The sequence below is a fragment of the Balaenoptera physalus genome (genome assembly GCF_965194825.1).
Source record: "Balaenoptera physalus genome assembly, chromosome: 15".
NCBI lineage: Eukaryota > Metazoa > Chordata > Mammalia > Artiodactyla > Balaenopteridae > Balaenoptera > Balaenoptera physalus.
The window spans coordinates 77,118,550-77,146,090 of record NC_138894.1 but is presented as its reverse complement, the minus strand read 5'-3'; the positions used below and the strand labels follow the sequence as shown (position 1 = coordinate 77,146,090).

At 45.1% G+C, this 27,541-nt stretch overlaps 1 protein-coding gene across 2 annotated transcripts in view; it reads left to right on the top strand.

Moving 5' to 3' along the window:
- The window catches only part of DPYSL5 (dihydropyrimidinase like 5), an 89,530-nt gene that overhangs the window by 17,492 nt on the left and 44,497 nt on the right, over positions 1 to 27,541 (top strand). For both annotated transcript variants that reach the window (XM_082428022.1, XM_082428023.1), the window contains exon 2: positions 21,926 to 22,190. In XM_082428022.1, the coding sequence (XP_082284148.1) occupies positions 21,930 to 22,190 (261 nt within the window). In that variant the 5' untranslated portion in view covers positions 21,926 to 21,929. The remainder of the gene's footprint in view (positions 1 to 21,925; positions 22,191 to 27,541) is intronic.

The following is a 27,541-nucleotide window of genomic DNA, read 5'->3' as shown; positions in this document are numbered from 1 at the left end:
TGCAGAGGCAGGGAAAGTCAAAAGAAGGTTGAGAGGGAGTTACCTTTCCATTGCCATTTCTTTTAAGGCTGGTATGAAATAGTTATATGTTTCCTTAATCATTGGCTGCACTGCATAGTGCCTTAGCCACTTAAAAATAAATGCAATGAAAATTTCAGTTCCTCAGTTTCAAGTGCCACGTTTCAGGTGCTCAATAACCACACCTGGCTAGTGGCCTCATTGGACAGCACAGCTCTTAGACCCTGGGTGGGCAAACCACCACCAGCTTAGAGTGGTGGTTACAGTTTTAAGGGATTACTTAAAACAAAACAGAATATGTGACAGAACCCAAATTGGTCCAAAGGCCTTTTACAGGAAAAGTTTGGAGACCCCTGGTCGAGAGTATTGTCTCTCCAACTGAGTCATTTTTATATACCTTCTTTCCGTTTTTCTTATTACAATATCATCTACGAGATAGATGCTTAATATTTTTCTTTAAATAAGCTTGACTTTTTAAAAAAAGAAACATTATATCAATACTGTAAATGGAAATATTTGCCATAAATAAATAACTAGAAAAATAAATAGAATGAAAGCCAACCGATGTTATTAAATTCCAATAACAAACTAGGCTTTGCTCTTTCTTTTGTTAAAAAAGAGAAATTAGCAAGTGCTAAGTATTAGACGAGACACACCCACCACCTGAGAGGTGTTCTATGATGTAATCAGAAGTAGAAAAAGAGAACTGAAAAGGAAACCGCCTCCTCACTCATGATTCAAGGTCACTTATGTCCGGGGACGTGTACAAGTGTCTCCCGCTTCAAAAGCTCATTTTATGGCTGCTTCGGTTTTACGAAAGACCTACGTGAGTACCTGTTTTCGCTAAACGACAGAAAGAGGATTTCTGCTTTTAGGAACAAAGGCAAAAAGCGAAAACAGTGTTCAGCTTTTGTTTTGCTGAGACCCTTTATAGAGGCAACGCGCTCCTCAAGATAGGAGTGGCGCCGCCAAGCTCCTTCCCCGGGAACTACACTCGGCATCTCAGCATCAGGCTGCCATAGCTTTGAACTGTGTCTGTGAGCATCTGCGCTTTATCCAATTTATTTTGTGCATCCATTAGCAAGATGTGTCCTAAGGTAATTGCTTCTTTGCTTTAGGCCACTGTGCTTAGAAAGTTTTCATAGGAATGCTCTACTTTCCGATGGGGGAGGGAGGGACACGTACCTTCTGGAATCACCTGTAGTGTTCCTCAATTTCGGAACACTAGGCTGAGGGGAGAGGAGGTGGGGAGCATGAACTTGGCATAGGCGATGGCTGGGGTTGGGGTGGCCTAACTAGAGGAGCAATATTTAGACACCTTCCTTACCATTACCAGTTTAAGGGTGTACAAGATACATTTGTATTCGCTTTTTACTCTAGGTTAGAGCACCAGATGTAAATTTATAATTGGGCCATATCACTTTAACCTCCACAGAAATGTCATTGCTGAGTTAAAATTTAATGATATTTCCTCAGCCTTTTATTGATGTTTGCTCTATATTAAAAATGACCACTGGGGAAATATTTCTGCTCCTTCTGCAAAAATATATCTGTTTCTTATTTTCCTTAAAGAGTAATCTAATAAATTCCTTCTAGAATTATCTACATAGAGAGCAGACCTGCTTTCTCAAAAACATTCTAAGACCTTCTTTTGAAAGTTCGTTTAGGGTAGAGGAGAGCAGGGAATTATTTGGGATTCAAAATGCCTTTCCTTTGGGTGAATCGGAGCCTCCCTTTTATCCAATAATAGGAAGAGTTTTCCCCTTCCCTCCCAAACCATTCCCCCCTTTGCTCTAACTGCCAGGAATCTTGGCATTAAATATAATTCCTACTAAATTATATCTCTTCTTTTTCTGAGTTCCCTTTAGCAGTCCTCTTTTTAATGTGTTTTTGTTGCTTTTAAGTCAACTTTGCTGAGGTGTAATTTACATAAAATAGACATAACCATTTTCAGTGTTCATTTAAGAGTTTTGACATATTTATATACCTGAGTAATCATTACCACAATTGAAATATGGAATATTTTTATTACCACCCAAAGTTCCCTTGTGCCTCCTTCTGTTCAATCCCCTTTCCTCCTCCCTCCCCAGTCAGTGATCTGCTATCACTGTAGATCAGTGTTTCTCTACCAGGGGAGAGTTTGCCCCTTAGGCGCCAATATGGCAATGTCTGGAGACATTTTTGTTGTCACAACTGTGCAGGTGCTACTGGCGTCAGTGGGTCGAGGCCAAGAATACTGCTAAATATGCTACAACGCACAGGATAGTCCCTGCAACAAAGAATTAACCAACCCAAAATTTCAGTCGTGCCAAGACTGAGAAACCCTACTCTAGCTATAGATTGGGCAAGCAAATGGTATCCCACGGCTTAAATCCAGCCTCATTGCCTGGTTTTGTGCAGCCCATAAGTTAGAAATGGGTTCAATATGTACTCCAGCATGACTGGCTTCTTTCACTTAGCATGATGTTTTCAAGGTTCACCCATGTTGTGGCGTGACTCAATACCTCTTCTCTTTTTATTGCTGAATAATATTCCATTGCATGGATTTGACACATTTGTTTATCTTTCACCAGTTGATGGAGGTTTGGATTGTTTCAACTTTTTGGCTATTATAAATAATGCTGCTATGAACATTCTTGTGTAAGTTTTTGTGTGGACATATGTTTTCATTTCTTTTGGGTATACAGTATACTTAAGAGTGGAACTTCTGGGACATACAGTGATTCTATAACTTTTTGAGGAATTGCCAGACTGTTTTCTAAAGCAGGTGCATCATTTTACATTTCTACTGCAGTACATGAAGGTTCCAGTTTCTCTCCACATCCCTGCCAACACTTGTTATTATCTGTCTTTTTTATTATAACCATCCTAGTGGGTGTGAAATGGTATCCCATTGTGGTTTTGATTTGCACCCTACGGATTGCTAAATGAGCATTTTTTCGTGTGTTTATTGGTCATTCATACATATTCTTTGGAGGAATGTCGATTAAGATCCTTTGCCCAATTTTAAATTGGGTTATGTCTTTTTATTACAGAGTTGTAGAAATTCTTTATATATTCTAGATATAAGTCCCTTGTCAGATATCTGATTTGCAAATCTTCTTCCCATTCTCTGGGAGTTAGTTGCTTTTTATTAATGAGTATTATTCCCTTGTTTATTTGGAATTAGTACTGTACTCACAATTTGTTTATCCATTCACTTGCTGGTAGACGCTAGGGTTGTTTCCAGTTTGGGGTCATTATGAAAAACGTTATTACAAGGATAAGTCTTTGTGTGCACATATCTTTATATCTCTCTGGCAAATATCTATAGAGTGGGACTACTGAGTAGTATGGTAAGTGTATGTCTAACTTTATGAGAAATTGCCAAAATATTTTCAAAAATGGTTGCACCATTTTACATTCCTACCAGCAATGCACAAGAGTTCCAGTTATTCCACATCCATTCTAACCTTGATATTACTGGTCTTTTTAAGTTTAGCCATTCTAATGGGCAGTGCTATTTCATTATGGTTTTAATTTGCGTTTCCCTGGTAATCAATGATGTTGACATCTTTTCGTGAGCTTATTTGCCATTTGTATCTTTTTTGTGAAGTGTCTTTTCAAGTCTTTTGCTCATTTTTTATTGTATTGTTTGTCTTCTTATTGAGTAAAGAAATTCTCTTCATGTTCTGGTTACGTCCTTTGCAGGTATATGTTTTGCAAATAGTTTGTCCCAGTCTATGACTTTTCATTTTCTTAACAGTATCTTTTGAAGAGCAAAAGTTTTAAATTTTGATTAAGTTCCATTTATCAATTTTATCTTTTAGGGTTCATGCTTTTTTTTGTCCTAACCCAAGATCCTAAAGACTTTCTCCTATGTTTTCTTTTAGAGGTTTATAGTTTAGTATTTATGATTAGGTCTATTATCCATTTTGAATTCATTATTTCCCCACATGGAAGTACATTTGCTTATCATCATTTGTTGAAAAGACTACCTTTCCCTCCATTGAATTACTTTGGTACCTTTGTCAAAAATCAATTGACCATACATATATGTAGGCCTATTTCTGGACCCTCCATTCTGCACTATCCATATATTTGTCTATTCTTAAACCAGTACCACACTGTCTTGATTACTGTAGCTTTATAGTAAGTCTTGAAATCAGGTAATGTAAGTCTTCCAGTTTTGTTCTTTTTCAAAATTAGTTTGCCTATTCTAGGTTGTACACATTTTTATATAACTTTAGAATCAGCTTATCAAGATCCATAAAAAGGTCTATTAGGATTTTGATTGAGGTTGTGTTGAATCTCTAAATCAAATTGGGGAGAACTGTCATCTGAACAATGTTGAGTCTTCCAATCCACAAACAAAAAAGTAAATATTTCATTTACTTAGTTCTTCTCTAGTTTCTGTTAACAACGTTGTGTAGTTTTCGTTGTACAAGTTTTGCACACCTTTTGTCAAATTCATCATGTTTTTGGTGCTATTGTAAATGAGATAAATGTTTTAATCATGTAAGCTGCCTCATTCTGTGGATCACTTGGTGACCCTCAACAGAAGCAGGCCAGTTGGGAAGGACTAGAACTGGAATGGGTGGGGGTGGGGTGAGGGGGCAACTAGCCACAGACACTGGAGCACCTTCATTCCACTGCGCAGCATACCCATGACGGTGGAGACCACAGCTGGTAGGAACCCAGGCATGTGTCAGAAAACAGCAGGTAGAGCACAGTGACGGAAGTGTGGGCACAGGTGGTGAGAGGAAGCAGTTGGTGTCAGAAGAGTGTGCCAACAGGTGGAGGGGCCTGAGACACAGATGGGCAGGACTCGACTCCCAGAAAAGGCAATAAGCAACAAGAAGGAAGAGCATGCCAGCCTACCAGGCATGAGATAGTGGACCCTTTACCAAGCAGGGCTTGGGCGCAAGGCATCTGGTACCTGATGTGGAATCTGGGGTCTGACCCTCTACAGCAGAAGAGGTAGAGTGCACATTCAGGGCTTGTCCAGAGCCAGGTGTCCTAAATGGATGTCTTAGCATGTTGGACTCTAGTCTTTAGACTTGTCTTCAGGGATTGGTCCTTGGCCTGGGCTGGGGCTGGGAAGAGTCTGCCAGGGACTGGGAACCTAGGGAATCTGGCCAGCCTTTCTGGGAAGGAAAGGGAAATAAATTGTGTTTATAAAGGTAATTGGGAGTCTGTCATCAGTTCCAACTCCTCCCCTTTTCTAGTATGAGCAGATGAACAAGAAAAAGAGGAAATGCTGGCATTCAGGGTGAATTAGATGGGCAGACAACCAGACTTCCCATTACTCCCATTTACTTGCTTTCAAGAGATGTAGACTTATTCATCCCTTTTGTTGGCAGTTACACAGCAGGTGCTCCACAGCCCAGCAAGGGCTGAAGGAAAGGCTCATTAGCTCTTTTTGTTTAAGTGAATGAAGGTATCTCTACTTTTTCAGACTCAACCACCAGGAAAAGCTTTTGGACCCCGAACAATCCATTGCACCCTCTCTCCAACTGTTCATTCAAGGAAGGCAGCAGCCAGATGGGCCGGGTTAGAGAGGGTGTTCAGCTCCTATTTTGCAGCCATTTGAAAAGACTCTGTCTTGTCTGGGGCCCCGATGAACGGAGTGGAGGAAGGGGGCCATTCACTATTGCCTGTGGAGGTGGCCCCCATTTGCTCTCTTCATTGAAGATGATGCCCCTGGTGCTGGCTTGGTCCCAGGGTGGGAGGTGGGGTGTCTTTCACTGAGATAGGGGACACTGGAAGAGGAGCCAGGTGCAGAAAGAGTATGATGAGCTTAGTTTTAGATGTGATGAGTTTGAAGGGCCAGTGAGACATCAGAGCAGAGCGATCCCATAGGCCATGAGATGTACTGATGAATGGTAGTTGAATAAATGTACAAGAGATGTTGACTCGCTAGTGGATTGCCTGCGCTGGCACAGACTTCCTCAGAGTGTATTCCAGTGTTGCTGCTTGCTTGACCAGGGCTATCGTCAATTCCACAGCTAGTTTGTTATAAAAATATTTATGTAATCAAATAGTACCGAGAGATTGAGTCCTGCTGCAATTCCCTTTCTCTGGGACAACTGCAGTTAATAGTGTTTTAGGCAGAAAGCTCATTTATGTGTGAGTTTATGTATATAGATGAATATTTATAAATGAGATTTACATATAAATGAGATTTAATATTCATATATATATATGAAATCTCACTTATATGTAAATACACAAGTAGATACACACACCACAGGTCCTGTTCTGTAACCTGCTTTTCTTAACGTAACGCTGAATCATAGACAGCCTCCCTTGTCAGTACTCAGAGATCTAAACAATCCTTTTCAATGGCTGCATAGCCTTCTATTGTGTGACTATGCCATTATTTATTTAAACAGTCCTCAGATTGATAGACCTTCAGCTTGTTCTCAAAATATTTGCTATTATAAACAGCAATGCAGCAAAATACCCACATAATACATTTTTGTGCAATGGTCCAACTATTTTCTTAGAAGAAGTTTTTAGATGTGGAATGCACATTTTAAGTTTTCATACAGACAGATTTCATACAGATTTCCTTCTGATGAGATTGTACCAATTTGAACTACGAATGGTGTCTGAGAGTGAGTACATGCTTTTCTCACTTGCTCTGGGCTTTGTTCTCTTTTATCTATGCCATTATGATAAGTGAAAAACGTAATTTCATTGTTTTCATTCACATATCTTTGATTATTCATAAAGATGCACATTATTTCATTTGCTTCTTAGCTGTCTATATTCCCCCCACCCCTGTGGGTTACCTATTCATATCCTTTGCCTATTTTTTGTACTGGAGTGTTTGTCTTTCTCTTAAGATTTATAAGCGCTCTTACATATTACAGGTATCCTTAGTTAGGGTTAGTTATATGGTGCAAACATGTCATAACCAGTTTTTATTTGTCTTTGTTAAAAGCAGTTTGTGGTATCTTTTGCTGCATCACAGTTTTTCATTGTTATTTTAGTCATATCTACATCAATCTTATGTTTTATAGTTTCTGGCTTTAGATTATGCTAAGAAAATCGTAACCCATCCAAAATTTATAAAAATATCTATGTTTCCTTCTAGTACTTTATACTTTTATTTTTTATGTAAAATGTAAATCTAATGATGTCACTTCCTTGTTTGCCATATCAGCAAGCCTTCCTGATGCACTTAGCATCTAGCCCACACTCTTGGCCTAGCCCACCAGGCCTTGGATGATCTGGGCTCTGCCTATTCTCCATCCTCATAAATCAAATATATCAACCATCCCAAAAGCACCGCTCTGCTTCTGTTTGCAACGCCCATGCTTGTCTTCTCCCCCACTGTCTGGTGAACTCCTAAGCAACTATCAAGACTCACCTCAAGGGCACTTCCTCTGCGAAGCAGTCCTTTATCCCAGTCAATGTTAAGTGCTTCCTGCCCCTTCTGGGACTGACACAGCTATTCTCTTAACTCATATTGAAATTTTTGTTTATGCATTTCTTTCCACTACAAACTTGTGAGCTCCAGGGCTGGGGGGTGGGGGCGTGCAGCATCTGGCACTTGGTACAGTACCATTTAGCAGGTGCTAAGCCTGCCCCTGTGATCTGATTTGCATCTTAGCAAGCTCAGTGAGCTAAGAGTGTGGAGGCTGGGAGACCAATTAGAAGTATCCAGGTAGGGCTTCCCTGGTGGCGCAGTGGTTGAGAATCTGCCTGCCAATGCAGGGGACACGGGTTCGAGCCCTGGTCTGGGAAGATCCCACATGCCGCGGAGCGACTAGGCCCGTGAGCCACAATTGCTGAGCCTGCGCGTCTGGAGCCTGTGCTCCGCAACAAGAGAGGCCAATAGTGAAAGGCCCGTGCACCGCGATGAAGAGTGGCCCCCACTTGCCACAACTAGAGAAAGCCCTCGCACAGAAACGAAGACCCAACACAGCCATAAATAAATAAATAAATAAAATAAAAAAAAAAAAAAAAAAAAAAGTATCCAGGTAATGGTGATGTCCTCATCCAGGCAGCGGACAAGGACCTGGACTGAGGTGGTGGGTTTGGAGAAAAGAGTTTAAGAAACAGATTTAGTGGGTAGGATGAACAGTGCTTGAGTAGAGTGTTTTGTCTGAAGTGTCTCCTAAATGTTCAACAAACGAGTAAATAAAAATGTTAGCCTATTAGCACCGTCCAGACCTTTTGCTTCTGGTATTATTTGGTGTTTAGAATTACCCCTACTCCTATTCCTTTCCGTGAAGCTGTGTCATGTTGGCCAGTCATCACCTCGTCATCATCTGTCGAGTGGAGACAGCCTATCACCTCCAAGGGCAATTGTGAGGTTGTTTCAATGAAATGCCATGTGTTATGAGCCTTCACAGCCCCTAACATAGTAGCACTCAGTAAACGTTAACAGTCTGGCCTCCGCCACCTGCTTACCTTGGGTGATTGGGTCAGTTGCCATCTTCTGACTGACCTAAGGGATTCCTAGAGAGAGAAGCTGAAATCAGCGTTTATTATTGCGTTTCCACAAAGCACAGGCGTGCCCTGACAGCTGGTCTCCATCTGTCCACAGCTCTCTGCTCGCTCTGTTTGCCCATGCTGCCATTCTTACTGTCGTCCCCAGTCTGTTTTCCTTTTCCTCCAGAGACCCTCCCAGCATTCAGTCCTTTCCAAGCTCTGCTCCTTCCTTTTCTATTCTGTGAGCACTACGTAATTAACCTACTGCATCCTCATGCCGAGATCACAGCAGTCACTGCTCTCCCAGCCTCCATTCAACCTGTGCCAGGTAAACAAGCAGGAAGACCAGCCCCCGAATCCCCTGACCATACTCAGCATCCTGCTCTGAATGCTCCAGGGCTTCCCAGGCCCTGCGGATCTCATTCAGAAGCCTGAGCCTCTTGCTCTGCACACCCTGGCTCTCCAAGCTGCTTCCTCATCCCAGCCTAACCTCTCTGCTCCAAGGCCGTTAGTCGGCTTGCTATTCCCAGCCCATCTTTGCTTACTTCTGCCTCTTGTCTTTTTTTCATTCCACAGAATGCCTGCTTTGTTCCTCTGCCCCAGGCTTGCACCAAACACCCTCACAACTGGCACAGAACTCTCTTTTGAGATGCCTTCCTGCCATTGCTAACAGCCCATTACTGTGGCTAACACTTTGTACTCATAAAATGCTTTCCCACCGCTGTTTCATATGATCAATCCTCTGGCTTTCCTTCAACTGGCATTTAATGAGTCCACTCTGCATGCCAACCCTGGGAAGGATAAAATAAGGTATAACCTTTGCTCTCTAGGAGCTCCAGTCTAGTAAATATGAATTCCAACCCACAGTTTCCTTGGCTATAAAATGGGGATGATAATGTTTAATGACCTCACAGGGTTGTTGTACGATTTATATGAAATTGTGTGTGACACAAAAAGAGCTTAATAGCAGTGATGTGGATGGATGGTGCCAATGGCCACTTTACAGCTGTGAAGATGGGCTTGGAGCTGTTAAGGATGTGCCCACAGTCATACGGCTAGAGGGACAAAGCCAAGTTCGGTGCTTGTGGCACGGCCCTACCCCGTCGCCCACTCCGTCTCCTCCTCATATCCCCCTTTACTTCCTTTGTGTCCCACTCACTCTCAATCGCTGCTCCCTTAAACAGGTCTCTGAAATATGGACACAATCAAGCTAATGGCATCACTGCCCCAGTCAAGGGGAAGTTGGTCATTTTCATCCCTAGTCCTTTCTTTAAGCCTCCTAAGCGTGCCCACTTGGCCTGCCACTCCAGGTGCTTCCCGCAAGTGCCCGGCTGTCTCACCCATGTGAGTTTGTCTCTAGGAGGGAGTTGATAAGCTCACCGTGGCTCACCCGCCTTGCTGCCCATCTCCCCAAAGTTGGGTTCCATTAGTCATGTCTATCCATGGGCACTGATGAGGTTTGCTTCTCAGGCTCCAGGAATTCTGGATTGGGGTAAAAATACCCATCTGCCTCAGTGATGGAGGTGAGTCTGGTCCATGGGAAGGCAGCTGGCAGAAGCAGGCACAGGAAGTGGGTCACTGATTGAGCGGAAGAACTAGTGGTGTTAAGTCAATGGCAGGTAAAAGCATTGCATTTGGGAGAGAGGCCTGGAAGCACGTTTTAAGCCCAAGTTGAAATATCTGGTACCTCTTTAAAGGAGTCATATCACAGAGAAAAAAGTTTGTGTCCTTCTGAAATCTACTTAAGAGTCGATATAAGGAAGGAGATTGGTTTGTTTCAAAGCCCAGTCCTTTTAGGAAATCTTCCAGAAGGTGGCAGGGTGATGGCAAGACCTACTGAAAAGAAGAGAGAACGTCTTTTACCTTATGTCAATTTTTTTCAAACAGTATAGAAGTATTTATGTCATTTTAAATGACCATATTTACTTTTCATTATAAAATTAATATATAGAAAATTTGAAAAATCAGAAGGGGAAATCACCTACAATCCCATAACAAACGTTGTTGTTTATTTTCATCTGGTCTATTTTTTGAATGCATATTTTCACATGGTTGTAATAGTACTTGACATACCATTTTTGTATACTGGCATGCAGTTCTGTCTTTTTTTTTTTTTTAATTGTGAAATGTTTTATGGGATACATCCAGAAGAGCACAGAAAATATATGGACAGTTTAAAGAATAATTTAAATTATTTTAACCCCCACCCAGGTAAAAGACTCGAGTATTTGCAGCTCTCAAGAAGCTTGTGGCCCTCCCCAAACACAGCCCCCTCTCCCCCAGAGAGAACCACCAACCTGACTTTTCTGAGAACCTTTTCCTTGGCCTTTTCTTCATAGTTCTACCACTATGTGCCTATAATTCACTTTTACCTGTTTTTGAACGTTATATGAATGGAATCATACCTTACTTACTTTTTGTGTCTTGCTTCTTTCCTTCAATTATTGTTCTCAAGACATTGTATATGGCTGTAGTTAATTCATACTCATTTTCAGTTTAAAAGAGTAGTTTTATTTTCCTGCTCTGTTTCTATCCCAAATCTAGACTTTATCACGTAGCCCAGGTTTGTGATGCTTTTATAGTTGGGAAAACTCATTCCTTTCCCCTGCTTGTGACTTTCCCCAACCCCTGCCTGAGAATGTAGGTCTCAGTGAGAAGAGCACTTCCCCCTTTTCTGGCCGTGGCGCTGGCCCTCTCTGCCATTTGGCTGGCGTTCTAGGAAGCAGCCACTCTGTGGGCCGCTGGAGACCCTTGAGCTGCAGCTGCCGTCCTTCCAAGGGAGTTGATGGAATTATTTCTGGGGCCTGGAGACAGCTGGCGAGAGCATGGAAAGCACAGCAGGGCTGAGGAATCTGCCAGAGGGTTGGCCAGAACCGGGAGGGTTCTGGTGGTGGTGGTGGTGACACTACTTGTCACGAAAGGCCAGGTGTTCTCTGGCTAAAGCCTCAGTCAGGAGTCAGGAAGCCTTGTCTCCAGTGTGTGCACACCTTCCTCTGCCCTTCTTCCAGGGCCCTGGGCAGCTGGGCTCACGGAAGGGGGATTTAACTCATACTTACTGGTGTTTGCTGGTGCTCAGCCTCTCCGGGTCTCAAATGAGCCTCCTGACCTCAGTGAGTAAGTGGGCACCTGAAAGGAGCTACGTTGCTGCCCAAATGCCGGAAACTGGGCATGCCGGGCGGGGATGCCCACACAAACACACACGTGTGTCAGCGCGCGGAGAAGCCTGTTCCGGGTCAGCAACACACACACTCACATGCACGCCCAGCTTTGCCTTCTAACAACTACCCAAGTTCTCTCATAGCTAATCTTGTCGAACAAGTGGCCTGCGGCTCCATTTCTTACCACTCTCTCACAGCTAATCCTTTGGAATTTCGCTTTTGCTCTCTTGAGCACTGACGGTGCTCGCTCGGTAAGCCCCGCCCTGCGGGGCCAGGCCAGGCCAGATGAACCCATGGGATTAAAACCACTTACTTGATCTTAGCCTGTTAAGGACTCACCCCCGTTGGATTTATAGACACTTTCCCGGAAGCCAGGCCCACCTCTTGGACTTTACTTGTAGCAGCTCCCCGGTCCTAAGCTGGTATTTTACACTTTCTCAGGGGCAAGCCCTTCCTTGGTCACCACATTCACATCCGTCACATTGACAGACTGCGGTCATCCCCTTTCCTGTTACTGCCTGAAGAGGCTGCCCTGGTGCTCGGCTCTCACCAGTAGTCTTGCCCTTTCCTGTCCTACCTGGTCTAATTCTACCTTCTGTACCATGTGGTAGCAAAGGTGGTGGCAGTATTCCAGATGCAGATGCTTCATGGTCTTGTACAGATGGTCCCCAGTTACAAACACCCTGGGCCAGCCCTCACCTGCCACCCATAGCCTTGACCCTGCCCAGCCCCTGGGTTAAAGGAAACAGGGCCCCTGGGATGGTAGAGGCTTCCTGGCTGGCCAGTTAGATGCAGAAACAGTGTGTTGCTAGCAGATGAAGGATACAGTGTGTCTCAGGGTGGGTGTAACATCGGCCACAGCCTCTCTAGCCTCTGCCCTCACTGAGCTAGCTACCCCTTGGCCTGACCAGCCGTTCTTCCCGTCCAGGTCCCTGGCCTCCAGGTCCCCACCAGTCCTTGGAGAGCCCCAGATGAGAGACAGAGGACCTGTCCTTTTACCTCCCCCAGTTCCTCTTCCCACGGTTGACTTCTACTTCTAGAATCCCTCGAAACTTTTTGCACAAAACTCCCAGGTGCATGCCAGCCCTCCTAGCCTGGGTTGGAGAGGAATCCAGGAAAAGACCCGGGTTTCTGGGTGGGTGATGGGGACAGTGCAGTTGGTTTTGGGCCAGGTGAATGGTGCTGCCTGTAGGACATCCCAGTGGAGTGGTCCAGTGGGCGTTTGGATGATATTAAAACTCCCCCACTCCTTCGTTCTTAGCATAGTGGAGTTTCCCAGATTCCTTCTTACCTAGGCAAGCAGAAAACTAGGTGGTGAAGAAATCAGTCATAGAGCAGGTGAAGTGTGACTATGGGATGTGGGGAGGGGTGGTCACGGGGTGGGAGCAGCTGTGATCTTGTCCTTTTGTTTTTCTTACTTGTCACCTAATTGTTATTAGTCATTAATTCATACAAATTGACTAGGGGAGAAGTTACCTCCAGGAGGGGAATGTGGGTTGGGATGAAGGAGGTGCTGGCTCTTGAACACGGTAATAACAATGTTGAGTTCACAGGTGTTTGTGTCATTATTCTTTGTACCTTACACGTAGGTTATAAATGTTATTTAAAATCTACTCAAGAGTTGATAAAGCCCATTAAGAATTAGTTATAAAATTACAGTGTGCTTTAGCATTAGTTAAGAACTGTTTAGTGCTTCACTATTTAGAAAGCAATTTACTTTTTTTTTCTTTTAATTAATTAATTTTATTTTTGGCTGTGTTGGGTCTTCGTTTCTGTGCGAGGGCTTTCTCTAGTTACGGCGAGCGGGGGCCACTCTTCATCGCGGTGCGCAGGCCTCTCACTGTCGCAGCCTCTCTTGTTGCGGAGCACAGGCTCCAGACGTGCAGGCTCAGTAGTTGCGGTGCACGGGCTTAGTTGCTCCGCGGCATGTGGGATCTTCCCAGACCAGGGCTCGAACCCGTGTCCCCTGCATGGGCAGGCAGATTCTCAACCCCTGCACCACCAGGGAAGCCCCACAATTTACTTTCTTTAAAAAATAAATCTATTAACTTAAACACTTTAGCTGTTTCCCACTCACCTCAAACTTCTCTTTTTTTGGTTTTTGTGTTCTGCTGAACCTTTAATTTATTCTCATTTTCAACTCCAAGAGAACCCCTTTCCGGAATCATCCCAGGGTGCTCTAAGCACAAACACCCCTCTCCCATTGTTCTGTCTCTCTTCCCTATGTGCTGATCAGAAGAAGAAAAACAGCTGCACGGTTTTGTTTTCTTTTCCAAACCCGTGACATATATTGTCCTTTGATCCTTTAGCAAATGTTATCTGCTTGGAGTAAGGGACAAGACATGCCATTCATTTAGCGTGTCCCCTGTGACCTGAGCAACTTCACCTCCCCTCCAGCTTCTACTCCGGGTTGCCATTAGGGTCGGCTTAAATGCCACAGACCCTTCATGTCACGGGGCGGTGTGCAGCTCTTGCATATTCCTGGCTATCACAGTGACCAAGTGTGTGTAAAATCACACATTTTCCTGTGGATTCTACTGAAAGAGGAAATATGAGTCTTAAACCAGTGCCTGTCAAGAGGAAATATACATCTTAAACCAATAACTGTCAGGTTAGTTTTAAGGTCTTTCTGTAAGAAGTGTCCCTTTGCAGTCTTCTGGTTTGTGGGTCTGTGCCCAGCGTGAAGCCGCCTGGCGTCCGCCCCGCTGAGCTGCCGGCAGGAGGCAGCTGTGCCGGACAGACTGTGCCGCTCTCGTCTCACGCCTCCCTGCAGGCTCAGGGAAGTGTGGAAGGTGATGACAGAAGCAGGCAGCTCCAAACACGGTGCTGGGGTCGGCGGAACGAACACTGTGCACCTTCTAGGAGTGCGGGGCGTGTGCATTTTGTGAATGAGAAGCAGAGCTGCCCGTAGCCTTGACTGTCCCCTTGGCAGGACGCACCCCTGGCCCCGCGCATTTCTGCCCTGGAAGTTGCTCAGCAGCAGGAAGAAGGGCAGGAGGGTGGGCGGTGCGGGAACGTACTGTCATCCAGCAAGGCAGTTGTTGGAGAGCAGACAGCAATAATTGCTACTGTTTTAAGCATGAAGAGGCTTTCTCATGAAAGACTGCGCTCCCAGCTTGCACCGCTGTCCCTCCCCATCCGGAAGTCCCTCTTTCCCCCAGCCTGCACATCACCTTCGCTCTGACCCACCACTGGTTTAGGAACATAAGGACCAGGAAATTGGGGGATACGAGCTGGGTACACTTGGATAAATCTTTGCAGACTGGAGATATCCACCATCTTGCTGTGGAAGGCGTCATTCCCTGAATAAATTGTAAAATTCTTAAGATCCTTAATATTTGTAGCGTAACACCACCCCATTAGTCCTGGACTGGTTCCCTTTGATTCAAGGTCACTGTTGGTAAAGTCCAGGACTGGAGGGAAAGTCAGGGGGGACTTGAATCTATGCAGCTCTAGAATTCCATTCCTCTGATCTATTTTTTATAATAGCATTGAACTATCTGACAGTTTTTCCCCATTTCCTCCTGGAAGGACAGATATGTGGTTTGAATCCTTTTGTTCGAATAAACAGAAGAGGTGGATGATCAAAGTTTTTGGTTAAACGAATGGGAGTGTGGGGATATAGTCAGAAGTCTTTAAAGGAGGTGTATTTATTTTAAGGCCCAGTTGTTACTTAATGATGATTTGATTATAATGTTTATTTCTATCTAATGTGGTATCTTAGTCAGCTTGAGCTGCTATAATAAGAATACCATAGACTGGGTGGCTTAAACAACAGAAGCTCACTCCTCACAGCTCTGAAGGCTGGGAAGTCCAAGATCAATGTGCCAGCCAATTCCGCTCCTGACGAGAACTTGCTTGCTTGCAGACAGTCATCTTCTCTCTGTGTCTTCATATGGCAGAGAGAGAGAGAGAGAGAGTGAGAGAGGGATCTTGTGTCTCTTCTTATAAGGGCTCTATATGACCCTCATGACCTAAATATCTCCCAAAGATCCCATCTCCAACTATTATCACATTGGGATTAAGGCTTCAACATATGAATTTGGGGGAGGAGGAGCCGAAACCTTCAATCCATAGCATGTAGTAAGCCAGTGGGCCGGATATTGGCTCTATCTACACAGTTATGATGTTTGGGGATAAAATCTGTGACTTGAAGAATCATAAATTAGTAAAACTGATCCTGACCTTCTTGACCATGACCATTGACAAGAATGTTCTTTGAATGTGCTGCCCCAACCAGAGCAGAGGGAAAGACAGTCATAGCCGGTGGCGTTTGCACTGCTTAAGCATGTGTTTCAACAACTGTGCTCAAATCCTTTCCCTTTTGGGGGGACTCTCCAAAGAGGTCCAAAGTATCTCCCCACTCACCCACCCCCTCACTCTGTAATGTCCATACATGCATAGTACACTCACAGACAGCAGGCACACTGTGGGAAAAGACGCCAGTGTGTCTTTCCTTTCTTTCGTTTAGCAAAGACTAGCAGGGAAAGCTGTAGGACTGAGGTGCTAATGAGGTTGCTGGGGGAGGTGAGAAGCATAATGAATGTCAACCGTCACACAAGTCAACAGCAAGGGGGGACCAGGAGGGATTAGACATCTTGGTGATGTAGACAATCTGGAAATGTAGAAACGTGGGGAGGATACTTGTGTAACAAGACACCCCTCCCATCACCAACCTGCTGGCCTCATCCAGTCACAGTTGTGGTGTCTGGTACCTGGTGAGAGGCACCCAGTGTTCCCTGGACACTTTAGCCACTTAGTAATGCAATTATTTGTGTCTCTCTCGCCCACTAGACTGAGCTTCTTGAGAGCAAGTCCTGTGTCCCTTCAGAGTTGTCTCCAGTGCTTGACACTGAGAAGGAGTGAAGTTATAGAATATTTTCATGCACATAAATGTTCATTGTAAAAAGATATTCTCCAAAAGCACCTTGGGCAGGGAGCTATTATATTATCCAAACACACGAGTCCAGGCCTGGAGTGTTCTAAGGCCTTGGTGATCCCAAAAGACTGAAGTCTTGCAGGTAGTTATGATGACAACAACCTCCAGTCTGAAGCTGATAGTCTGCCAGAGGGTTGGAGGGAGCTGACAGTATTGTGCCTAATCAGACCTAGCAGCCAGGCCACTATTTACACTGAAGCCATTATTTACAGAATTGGTTTCCAGTGAGGACTCTCTTCCTGGCTGGTAGCTGGCCACCTTCTCACTGTGTCCTCACATGGCCTTTCTTCTGCTCATAAGCATGGTGCACAGGGGTGAGAGGGGGTAGGGGAGAGAGGGAAAGCTCTCTGTTGTCTCATCTTATGAGCACACTAATCCTATCTGATCAGGGCCCCACCCTTATGACCTCATTTAACCTTAAAAACTTCCTTAGAGGCCCCATCTTCAAATATAGCCACTCTGGAGGTTAGAACTTCAACATATGAATTTTGGGAGGACACAAACATTCAGTTCATAACTGCTCTGAAAACGACTATCTGGCTTTCAATTCCTACCCTGTTACAAACTAGCTGTGTGACCTTGAGGAAGTTCCTTTAACTTTTCTAAGCATCAGCTTCCTCATGGTAAAACTGGGGACAATAATGGTACCTATCTCAGGGTATTGTAAAGATCAAATAAGATAATGTATCTGATGGGCTTAGGGAGGGGCCCAGTATACAGTAGGTGTTTACTAAGAGCATTAACAGCACCCTCCAAGCTCTGAGAATGAGTTCCCTCTAAGGTAGTCCTGGGAGTCCAGTCCATTCCAGCCTGGATTTCTAGGACTAGGTCAGGCTGTGTGAATGGGATCTCCAGACCAGAGAGATTCCAGGACTCCCCAGTATTGTTGAGGGAGCCCAGCCTTTTCAGAGCCTAGTTAGCCTTCAGGGATTTCCAAGAAGGAAGTGGGAAACGACAGGGTGAGTCATGGTGGCAGCCCAAGGGTTCTAGAGAAGGATTCAGTGTTATGGCTGGTGGTAGCAGGTTCTTTTTTCATCTCCTTGCATGGAAGGTGACAGAGGGAGGGACTGAGCCCACTGGACCTGAATGAAGGGTCACATTGTATTCCTTCTGGCTTCTTTGTAGCTTAAAAAAAACAAAAACAAACAAAAAAAACCTTCTTAACACACTTTTCAGATTCTAAAAGGTAATACAAGTTTATTGTATAAAATTTGAAAAATATAGAAAACTATCAAGAACGTAAAAATCACCTGAAACTCTTCTACCCAGAGTTAACTCTGATAACCTTTCCTTTAAGTCACAGACCTGGGTATGAAGCCCATCCTTCCACGCTGGAGTGGTGTGACCTTTAATGGGCTACCTGTTCTTTTCTTTATTTTTAAAGGTAGACTTTTTTTATTTTAGTATTTATTTATTTGGTTGCTCCAGGTCTTAGTTGCAGCAGGCGGGCTCCTTAGTTGAGGCTTGCCAGCTCCTTAGTTGCAGCACTTGGGCTCCTTAGTTGTGGCATGCGAACTCTTAGTTGCCGCATGCATGTGGGATCTAGTTCCCTGACTAGGGATCGAACCCGGACCCCCTGAATTGGGAGCTCAGAGTCTTATCCACTGAGCCACGAGGGAAGTCCCTAGCTGTTATTTTCAAAACCTCTACTTCCTCATCTTAAAACAAGGCTAATACTTCCTGCCGTGTTCTTACTTCTCGGGGCTGCCATGTGAATTAAATTCCAGGCACAGGGTGTTAGCTTACTAAAAGCTGTTTTCTTATTTCTATTGAAGAAAACACACTTGGCTTATGATTCCAGCATCAAAGCTCAGATAAGAATCCCCCATAAATCATTATCATATCACCCTTTCAGGGTCTCTGCCCTCCAGGTGTGTGCTATGAGCATGTGTTCTGGATTTATAAGCAAATCAATATTCTCATTTACCACATTGACATAATGACTATGCAGCAATTTCCCAGCATAAACATTCCTATTTTTCCTCTTACTTAAAGCTGCTTTAAAAGGTGAGGATTATATATTTGCACAGAGGATTGTGTGTGTCTTACCATCATTTCCCTCTGATAACTTGCATCTCTCCTTTTGTGGTCACACCTGGCCTTGGCTTTGTAATGAGAGAGAGAGAGAGAGAGAGAGAGAGGCTGCATCTCTGAGGCTTTCTGGACTTCCTTTGGCCAGAATGGTTTTGTCCATCACCTAAGAACCAAACTCATTTCCTGATTATTGTGTGTTAAATTAAAATTCCAGTTTTCAGATTTTAGGACAAAAGTTCTCCTGAAATATGTCAGCTTCATTCCAGCTTCAGACAATGGGCTCGTTGCTGTGACTGTCCCTGTCCCCCCATCCTTCTGGCCTACCCAACTCCTCCCCACTGCCTCTGCCCAGGGCCTTCCACACTAGGGGAGGGACCCCTTCTCCCCAAAGGTCCAAATGATACCTGGCAGGGACCAGATGTTCATGGGGGACAATGTTGCTGTATAAGGGAACAGGGTTCACTCCCAGCCACCTGTCTTGTTTCCCAGCACCACCCCCAGCAGACCACCCTCTCCTAACAGCAGGAAGACCTGGCAGTTGAGGCTGAATAGGTACTGTAAACTTTCTTGGTGTGGAGATTCCATGCACTCCAATCTGGTCAACTTGACAAAAAAAAAAAAACAAAAAAACAACTGCCTAACCAAGGGTGTCCAGGAGAGCAGGCTAAGCTCTCCAGATAGTTGACTTATTTCCTTACAAGAGCTATTCCTTCAACAGATTGTGAGACCTTTTCATCCTGGGACACAAGCTTCCTGTACCTTGCCTAGTGGCAGGCAAAATGAAATGACGAGGATGAGAGATAGTATGTCGCTTCCTTTGCTCTGTTCACAGTGATGTGCTGTATTGGAAAAGGGATGAAAGTTGAGCATTATCCTGGACACAGAGTTGCCAAATGTCCTGGACAACAAATATGGAATTGGCCTACCGCTTGTTGCTTTAAACCGTTTGATTATCAGGGTGCAACAAGTAGATGCAGCCAAAACTGTTCATTTGTGAACAGTTTTGAGTTTCCTATACTGGATGCTGGGGATGAGGACCAGGCAGAAATGATGTTTGCTGCTGCGCCTTTGACTTTGAGGACTTAGTCCAGAGGTGGAGATAGACTCCAGTGCCACATGAAGGTACAGAGAGTTGGGGAAGTCTTCTCAGAAAAGGGAACAATTGATTGGATCCTGAAGAATAAGTTTACCGTGTAGAAAGGTGGGCTTTATTGAGCCCACAGAGACACTGCAGTGGTGTAGTCTCCCTCCCCCGGTCAGATTGTGTCCTATATTTTCTAAGCCTAAGTAAAAATCATTTCTGTTCAGATACCGAATGGTCAAGATAGTTGCCAAATCAACCTGCATTAAACGTATATATCAATTAGGGGAGAATTGACATCTTGACTATGCTGGGTCTTCCAATCCATGAACATTGTATGTCTCTCCACTTATTTATTTTCTTTGGTTTCTTTCATCAACATTTTGTAGTTTTCAGCATACAAATCCCGTATATTTTCTTAGATTTCTACCTAAGTATTACAATTTTTTTGTGTGTCAATTTGTTCATCGCTAGTATATAGAAAAACAATAGCTTTTTGTATGTTGATCTTGTACCTTGTGACCTTGCTGAACTGACATTTGTTCTAGGAGATTTTTTGTAGATTCTTTGAGATTTTCTGCATAGCTCCCATCACATCACCTGCAAATAAGAATGGTTTTATTTTTCCCTTTTCAGTCTATATGCCTTTTATTTCATTTTCTTTTGTTATAGTGCTAGCTAGAACTCCCTTTGTTGAATAACAGTGGTGAGAGTAGACATCCTTGCCTTATTCCCAGTTTAGGGGGAAAGTATTCAGTCTTTCATAAATTCTGGTATTAGCTGTAGGTTTTTTGGTGATGTTCTGTAATTTTTTAAAAATTTTTTATTTATTTATTTTTGGCTGTGTTGGGTCTTCGTTGCTGTGCGTGGGCTTTCTCTAGTTGTGCTGAGCAAGGGTTACTCTTCGTTACAGTGCACAGGCTTTGCATTGCAGTGGCTTCTCTTGTTGGGGAGCACGGGCTCTAGGTGTGCAGGCTTCAGTAGTTGCAGCACGTGGCATGTGGGATCTTCCCGGACCGGAGATCGAACCTGTATCCCCTGCATTGGCAGGCGGATTCTTAACCACTGCACCACCAGGGAAGTCCCTGGTGATGTTCTTTATTAACTTGAGGAAGTTAACTTCTTTCCCTACTTTCCTGAGAGTTTTTTATCATGAATGGGTGTTGAATTTTGTCCAGTGCTTTTTTGCAACAATTTATATGATTATGTGATACAGAAAAAGCACTGTTAATATGGTGGATTACATTGACTGGTTTTCAAATATTGAGCAAGCTTTGCATCCCAGGAAGTAATCCCATTTGCATAGTGGGATTCTTTAATTCTTTTACATATTGCTGAATTCTATTTGCTGATATTTTGTTAGAAATTTTTGTATCTACATTCATGGGATATTACTTTATAGTTTGTTTGTTTGTTTGTTTTCTGTACTGTGTTTGTCTGTCTTTGGTATCAGGGCAGTACTGACTTCATAAACTGACTTGGGAAGGTTTCCCTCTCTATTTTCTGGAAGAGATTGGGGTTAATTCTTCTTTAAGTGTATGGTAGAGTTCTATGGCTTTTGAAAAGTTGATTCTGGGGACCCAATCTGGACCAAATAAAGCTGAATCTTTGGGGGTGGGACCTGAGCATATCGGATGAGCTTATCAATGTGCAGCCAGCTGTGGAGCTTCAGTGTGGTCATGGACTTGAGACAAACATAGGAGGGTGAACTGAATCAGAATCCATCTGAAGAATGACATGAATTAAGCAGCTGTGAGGCTTGGAGAATTTGGCTCTCTGAGACACGTCCCAGGAGCCTCTGATATCTTCAGGACCATATGGTATAGTGGGGACGTTGGTCATAAAAGACGTCTGGGTTTGACTTGGCTACTTAGTAGCCATAAATTCCTTATTAGCAATTTCAGTTTTCTCGTCTGTAAAATCCCACTTCTTGGGTTGTTTTAGGAATAAAATGAGACAAGAGGTATGAAAATACTTTAGAACCACCACAACTTTTTGAGAAGGTGAAAATTGATGTTTCTTTGGGCCCCAGCTTCACCCTTACTGCTGTGGTGTCATGATTCCCAATGAGTCCTGCTGTGAGGTCAGTGGGAGGCTTGTGACCCCAGCTGGCTATAGGACCAGTGTCCTCAGGCTGTGGAGAAACTTCCTCCCCATCCCTGCTCACTTACTCTGCCCATGGAGTTTGGGCTCTCACAGGAAGGGGTGGGACCTTGGTGCCAGTGAAAAGGAATTTTGACCTTGACCAGTGCCCCCTCTCACCTTTCACAGGAACATGCTTGCCAATTCAGCCAGTGTGCGGATTCTCATCAAGGGAGGCAAGGTTGTGAATGATGACTGCACCCACGAGGCTGACGTCTACATTGAGAACGGCATCATCCAGCAGGTGGGCCGTGAGCTCATGATCCCCGGAGGGGCCAAGGTGATTGATGCCACTGGGAAACTGGTGATCCCTGGAGGCATCGACACCAGCACCCACTTCCACCAGACCTTCATGAACGCCACATGCGTGGACGACTTCTACCACGGGACCAAGGTAACGCTTCTGTTTGGGGAGGGTGCCTTCCTCGGCGGTTTCCTCTGTTTCTGGGGCTGCTCCAGACTAGATCCACATGGACAGGGCGCTCCTGCTGTATTGCCCAAAGGAGACAGGTGCTCTTGAAGGGGCCACTGTGGCAACTAAAATAGGAAATTTCAGGCTAAATGTCATAGATCTCTGTGATTATGGAAAAGGAGGCATTTAAGCCTATTTTGCTGATCACATCACTTACTGAGGTACCCAGGCCAGGAACTGATTTGATTTTTATATTTTTATGTCATGTAGTACAGACCTAGAGGAAGAGGAGAATCAGCTGGAGTCTGTTATTGTGCATGTGTGTGGCGGGAGGTGTGTGTGTGTGGGGGGGGGGTAGGTCTGAAGGACTGCTTTATGTATGATAAGCTAAATTAATTTCCCCAAAATTATGAAAAATAGATACGCCTATTCTAGATGATTTTAATCGTAGAAATTATGAAACAGACATAGTTAACTATCTTTTATTATCTTTCCTATCTTGTTCTTTTTAAAAACAGCTTGAAAGATACTGGCGGTAAGCCCTCTTTTCAGAGTGAATTATCATGGACAATATTTAAGAATTACTGAGCTGGGCCTGAGCTACTTTATGTCCCTAAATGCAAAATACAAAAATCCAGACCTGTGAAACAAATGAATCAGGAGGAAATTATGTGTCGCCGAAAGAGTCCCAAATAGGTTCTTTCACCCTTTCTCTGTGCTCCAGAATCCTGTCATTGCTGTCATCCCTGTGTGTTGTAATTATCTGTAATACGCAGGCCTCTCCCTGGACACCAGACTATGGGCTCCTTAAGGGCAAGGCCTGACTGTATTCTTCTGCTTTCCCAGAGCCTGGCCTTGACCTGGAATGAGAGTAGCTGGCCAGCAATTGTTTGTTGAATGAATAAGTGATTGATACTTATCCATGTGGTCTCTACATCCAGCTGTGCATCAGATTCATCTGTGAAGACTTTTTTCAAATGCAGAGTTGAATCAGCATCTTGAGGGTCAGAAGTCCCTGGCCCTGGCAGCAGCCCTTTGTACTGTCTGATTTATAAAGGACTTGGCCTCTAATGCTCCCTGGGTGAAAGGAGTCCACCAGGGGCAGCAGTCCTATGTCCTACTCCGGCCCACTGCCTCAAATTCCCATTGGCCCTGTACCTTAAAATCTCACCTCTGTTCTACTTGGGGTTCTCAGGGAGCCCCTCTCCCATGCTCAGTGCACTCCCCCTGGGATCCATCTTCCCGGGGGCTTCAGTGCTCTGGCTGTTAGGCAGCAACTGATAAGGCTCCCCAAACCCACCCTGAAGAGCCTGGCTGGGGCTGCCAGGCAGGCAGAGGCTGGCCCACCTCAGGCAGATGTCCCTTAAGGTCTCCCTGAGGATATGCCTCCTTCCCAGTCCAGGCGCAACAGATCAGACCCCCGGAAGGCTGAGCTGTGAGGAGTCACAGTAGCCATGGCCCAGCCTCTGCTGACGCAAGGATGCCACCAGGCCTACTGAATACTCTGGCATCCCAGGCCACACCTGCCCACTTGAGCCAAGCCCTGGGAATAGAAGTGGTTGGTGGACCCGCCCTACTTTCTCCTCTGAGAATTACTCCAGGGCCCTGCAGGTGATGCTTCACTAATGAATGGGGAGCCCCATCCTCATAAACTCTTGCAGGGTCCTCTTGGGGGGACTCTGGTGGCAGTCGGGGCCTTTCTGAAGAGAGTGAGCACATCCAGCTCACCATCCCCATGCACTTGAGCCCTGCCAGGCCAGGCCTGCTTCATTTGTGGTTATTTTTATTGAAGTATAGCATACATACAGAGAAGCGCACAGGTTCTAAGGTACACAGAATCATCACAACTGAACACACCCTTGTAACCAGCACCCAAATCGAGAAACCAAACATTGCCAGCACCCAGAAGCCCCCCTTGTGCCCCCTCCTAGTCACTACTCCTCACCGAGGATAACAACTGTCCTGACTTCTAATACCATAGTTTTTAAAAAATAACAGCTTAATTGAGATATAATTCACACTCCATACAATTTGCCTATTTAAAGTGCAGAAGTGGGTGGTTTTCAGTATATTCACCATAGGTTTTGACTGTTTGCTTTATGTAAATGAAATCAGGCAGCCTGTACCCTTGCGTTGGCTCCCTTTGCTCAACATTATTTTTGTGAAATTCACCCATGTTGTTGCATGTTGCACTTCATTGCTTCATAGTGTTCTACTGTACAAGAGCCCACAGGGTACCTGGACATCCTGCTATCACTGGGCATCTGGGTGGTTGCTACTTCGGGGCTATTACAAATGCTGTTGCTGTGAATGTTCTCATACATGTCTTTTAGTAAACGTGTGTGCACATTTCTACTGGGCATATTCCTGGGAGTGGGATTGCTGGGTCATAGAAGACACACATGTTTAGCTCTAGGACAGACTGCCAAATTGTTTTCCAGTTTGGTTGTAACAGTTTAAACTCCCAGGAGGAGAGTAAGAGAGGACCCAGTATTTACCACCAACATAACCCTGATTACCACAACAGTCCATGCTGGGGTCCATTTTGCAGTGTGCACCAAAAATTGTATGCAGTGTGCAGCCTTGCACCAAAAATTGTAGCTTGCTGGTTACTCTCCCCACTTGGGAGATCTTTAGTCCAGGGTCGGATGCCACACTGTCACTACCAGCCTCTGGGAGAGCAGGCTGGCCTTTCTTTGTTTTATTTTCCACATTGTCATCTGCCGGGGCCTCATTAGCCAGGAGTGACGAGTTTTCCCCTGAGAGCCTTCAGCTCTTTATAGCAAATGAAGACCTTTGCACGTGCATCTTTGTGCAAGGTGGTGGGTAACTTTTGATCTTTTCCAGGCTTCTTATCCGTGGAAGCAGCTGTCTCTGGAAAAACACCAAAAAGCCCCTGTGTGATTAAGGGTCCCAGTTCCTGCAGGATCAGACACCCCCAGTCCATGCCAGGCCCAAGTTATAGGAAATTTAAGGCCCATAAACCCCAAGCCACTCTGGCTGCTCGTGTCACCTAAACTGACCTTTTGTTATATCCACCCCCTAAGTAAGATCGCACCTTGTCCTTGTGCCGCAGCTCATATTGAGCGTCTGTTTCATAACACAGCCCCTGACGCAGTCCTCCCCAGACCCCTCTGGGAGACCCTGTCCAGAGTCCTGCCTCAGACCTCCCAGCCTCCCAAGAACTGGCTTCCCGCCCCGTCCCCCCTCCCCTCCACTCCTGGATTGCTCCTCCCTGTTGGTGCTCCTACAGCTGGATATTTTGGCTTCCTCTTATCTCTAATTCCTGACAATCTCCTGGGGAGAGAAAATGCTCTCCTGTTGCACTACTGATCTCAGGGATGTGTGGATTTAATTATTCACACAGCCTGTGGCACTCAGGCCGAGGCTGTGCACCCTGATAGATTGCCGCTGACCTACTTTGCACCTTCTAAGAAAGGTAACAGTTGATCTGCTTCAAGCATCTGGGTTTATAATAGAATAATAACCCCAAGGAAAAGCTCACCCTTGTGATTAGCCTATAGAGAAAGAGAGATCAAGTTGCGCCTTTTTGTTCTCGTCTGACAGATCCGAAGGGCCTTGAACTCTGCACCCCCTGAGCTATGGGCTGCCTGTCAATTGGGCAGCAGCAGCCAGGGCTGGGAAAACAAAACCGTTGAAAGCCTGGCTTTTCTGAGAGCATCTGGGTCTCCATTGTACTGGGTCTGAAGGGGTTTCTCTAGCGCTTCTTTAACACACGCTTTGCCCGCCTCTGCTTCTGTTAGAGGCTGGGGCACGCTCTGCCTGGCTCCCCTGCCTCTGCCCCCCTTGCTCACAGCCTGGGCACTCCATCCTCCTCCCCGCCTCCTCCACACCCCCAACCTGCAGGCCCCTCCCTCCCAGAGGCCCAGAACCTGGTCTCCAGAGATGCCAGGACGCCCTGCTTGTTAAAAATGCCCCCATGGAGGAAGGGGGTTATCTCCTGTGGGATGGCAGGAGCAGGAGGGGAGGGAGGAGAGCCAGTGACACCAACCGTGTTAATAAAGGTCTAGGATTTCACTTGGGTCACGGGGGTCTTTTATCATTATCCTGCTTAGCTTACTCATAAGTTATGCTTATTCTTTGGTGAGAATCTAATATTACATAATAAGAATGTTAATGCAGGCTGTTGAGCTCCACCCCACCAGTGGCTCTCCGTGGCCCGGTGGGAATATCAGAATCAGGCTTTTTAAACTACAGGCACAGCCCCTTCACTAAGATGGTGATAGAGGGGGCAGCAGGGACAATGGGGAAATGCTTCCTAGATGCCTTTTCTGCCTCCCACTCCTCCGAAAATAGACTGAGAACCACTGTCTAGGCCAATGGTTTTCAACCTTTGGAAGCAAATTACAGTAAAACTACTTGGGGAATTTTTTTTTTTTTTTAAACATCTTTATTGAAGTATAATTGCTTTACAATGGTGTGTTAGTTTCTGCTTTATAACAAAGTGAATCAGTTATACATATACATATGTTCCCACATCTCTTCCCTCCTGCATCTCCCTCCCTCCCACCCTCCCTATCCCACCCCTCTAGGTGGTCACAAAGCACCGAGCTGATCTCCCCGGGGAATTTTTTAAAAATACATGTCCAGACCCCTCCTCTCTACTGCCCGCACCCTCCACCCCAGACTAATGAAATCAATGTCTCTAGGTCTGCCTCTTCCCCCATCTGTATTTTTTTTTTAATTAAAAAAAAAATTTTTTTTTTTTAATTTATTTTTTGGCTGTGTTGGGTCTTCATTGCTGCACGCGAGCTTTCTCTAGTTGCGGCGAGTGGGAGCTACTCTTCGTTGCGGTGTGCGGGCTTCTCATTGGGGTGGCAGAGCTCGGGCTCTAGAGTACAGGCTCAGCAGAGCCTACATGGGCTTAGTTGCTCTGCGGCATGTGGGATCTTCCCGGACCAGGGATCGAACCCGTGTCCCCTGCATTGGCAGGCAGATTCTTGTCCACTGCACCACCAGCGAAGCCCATGTATTTTTTTTTTAAGCATCCTTGATGATCCTAACACTAGCATGCGGATTATTAAGGAACTTTCTCGGCTATTTTGAATGGCATGTTGTCTTGGCTGTTACTCCTGTTGCCTGTCTGACCCTCACCTTATGTGCCAGAATGACATCTGAATCCCCTTTGAAAACTTGGGCTTGTCTTGCCTCACCCTTGCCAGTATTATTTATTTGTTTCTCTCCTTCTAGTTACATTACAGGGTCCCACTATTGGGTTCCCAAGCCCCAGCCTGGGGCCTAGAACCCCTGTACTTGCTAAGTGTCCCTGGTGCTGTGCTCTGCCCTCCTGTCTGTACGGCATAGACATCATC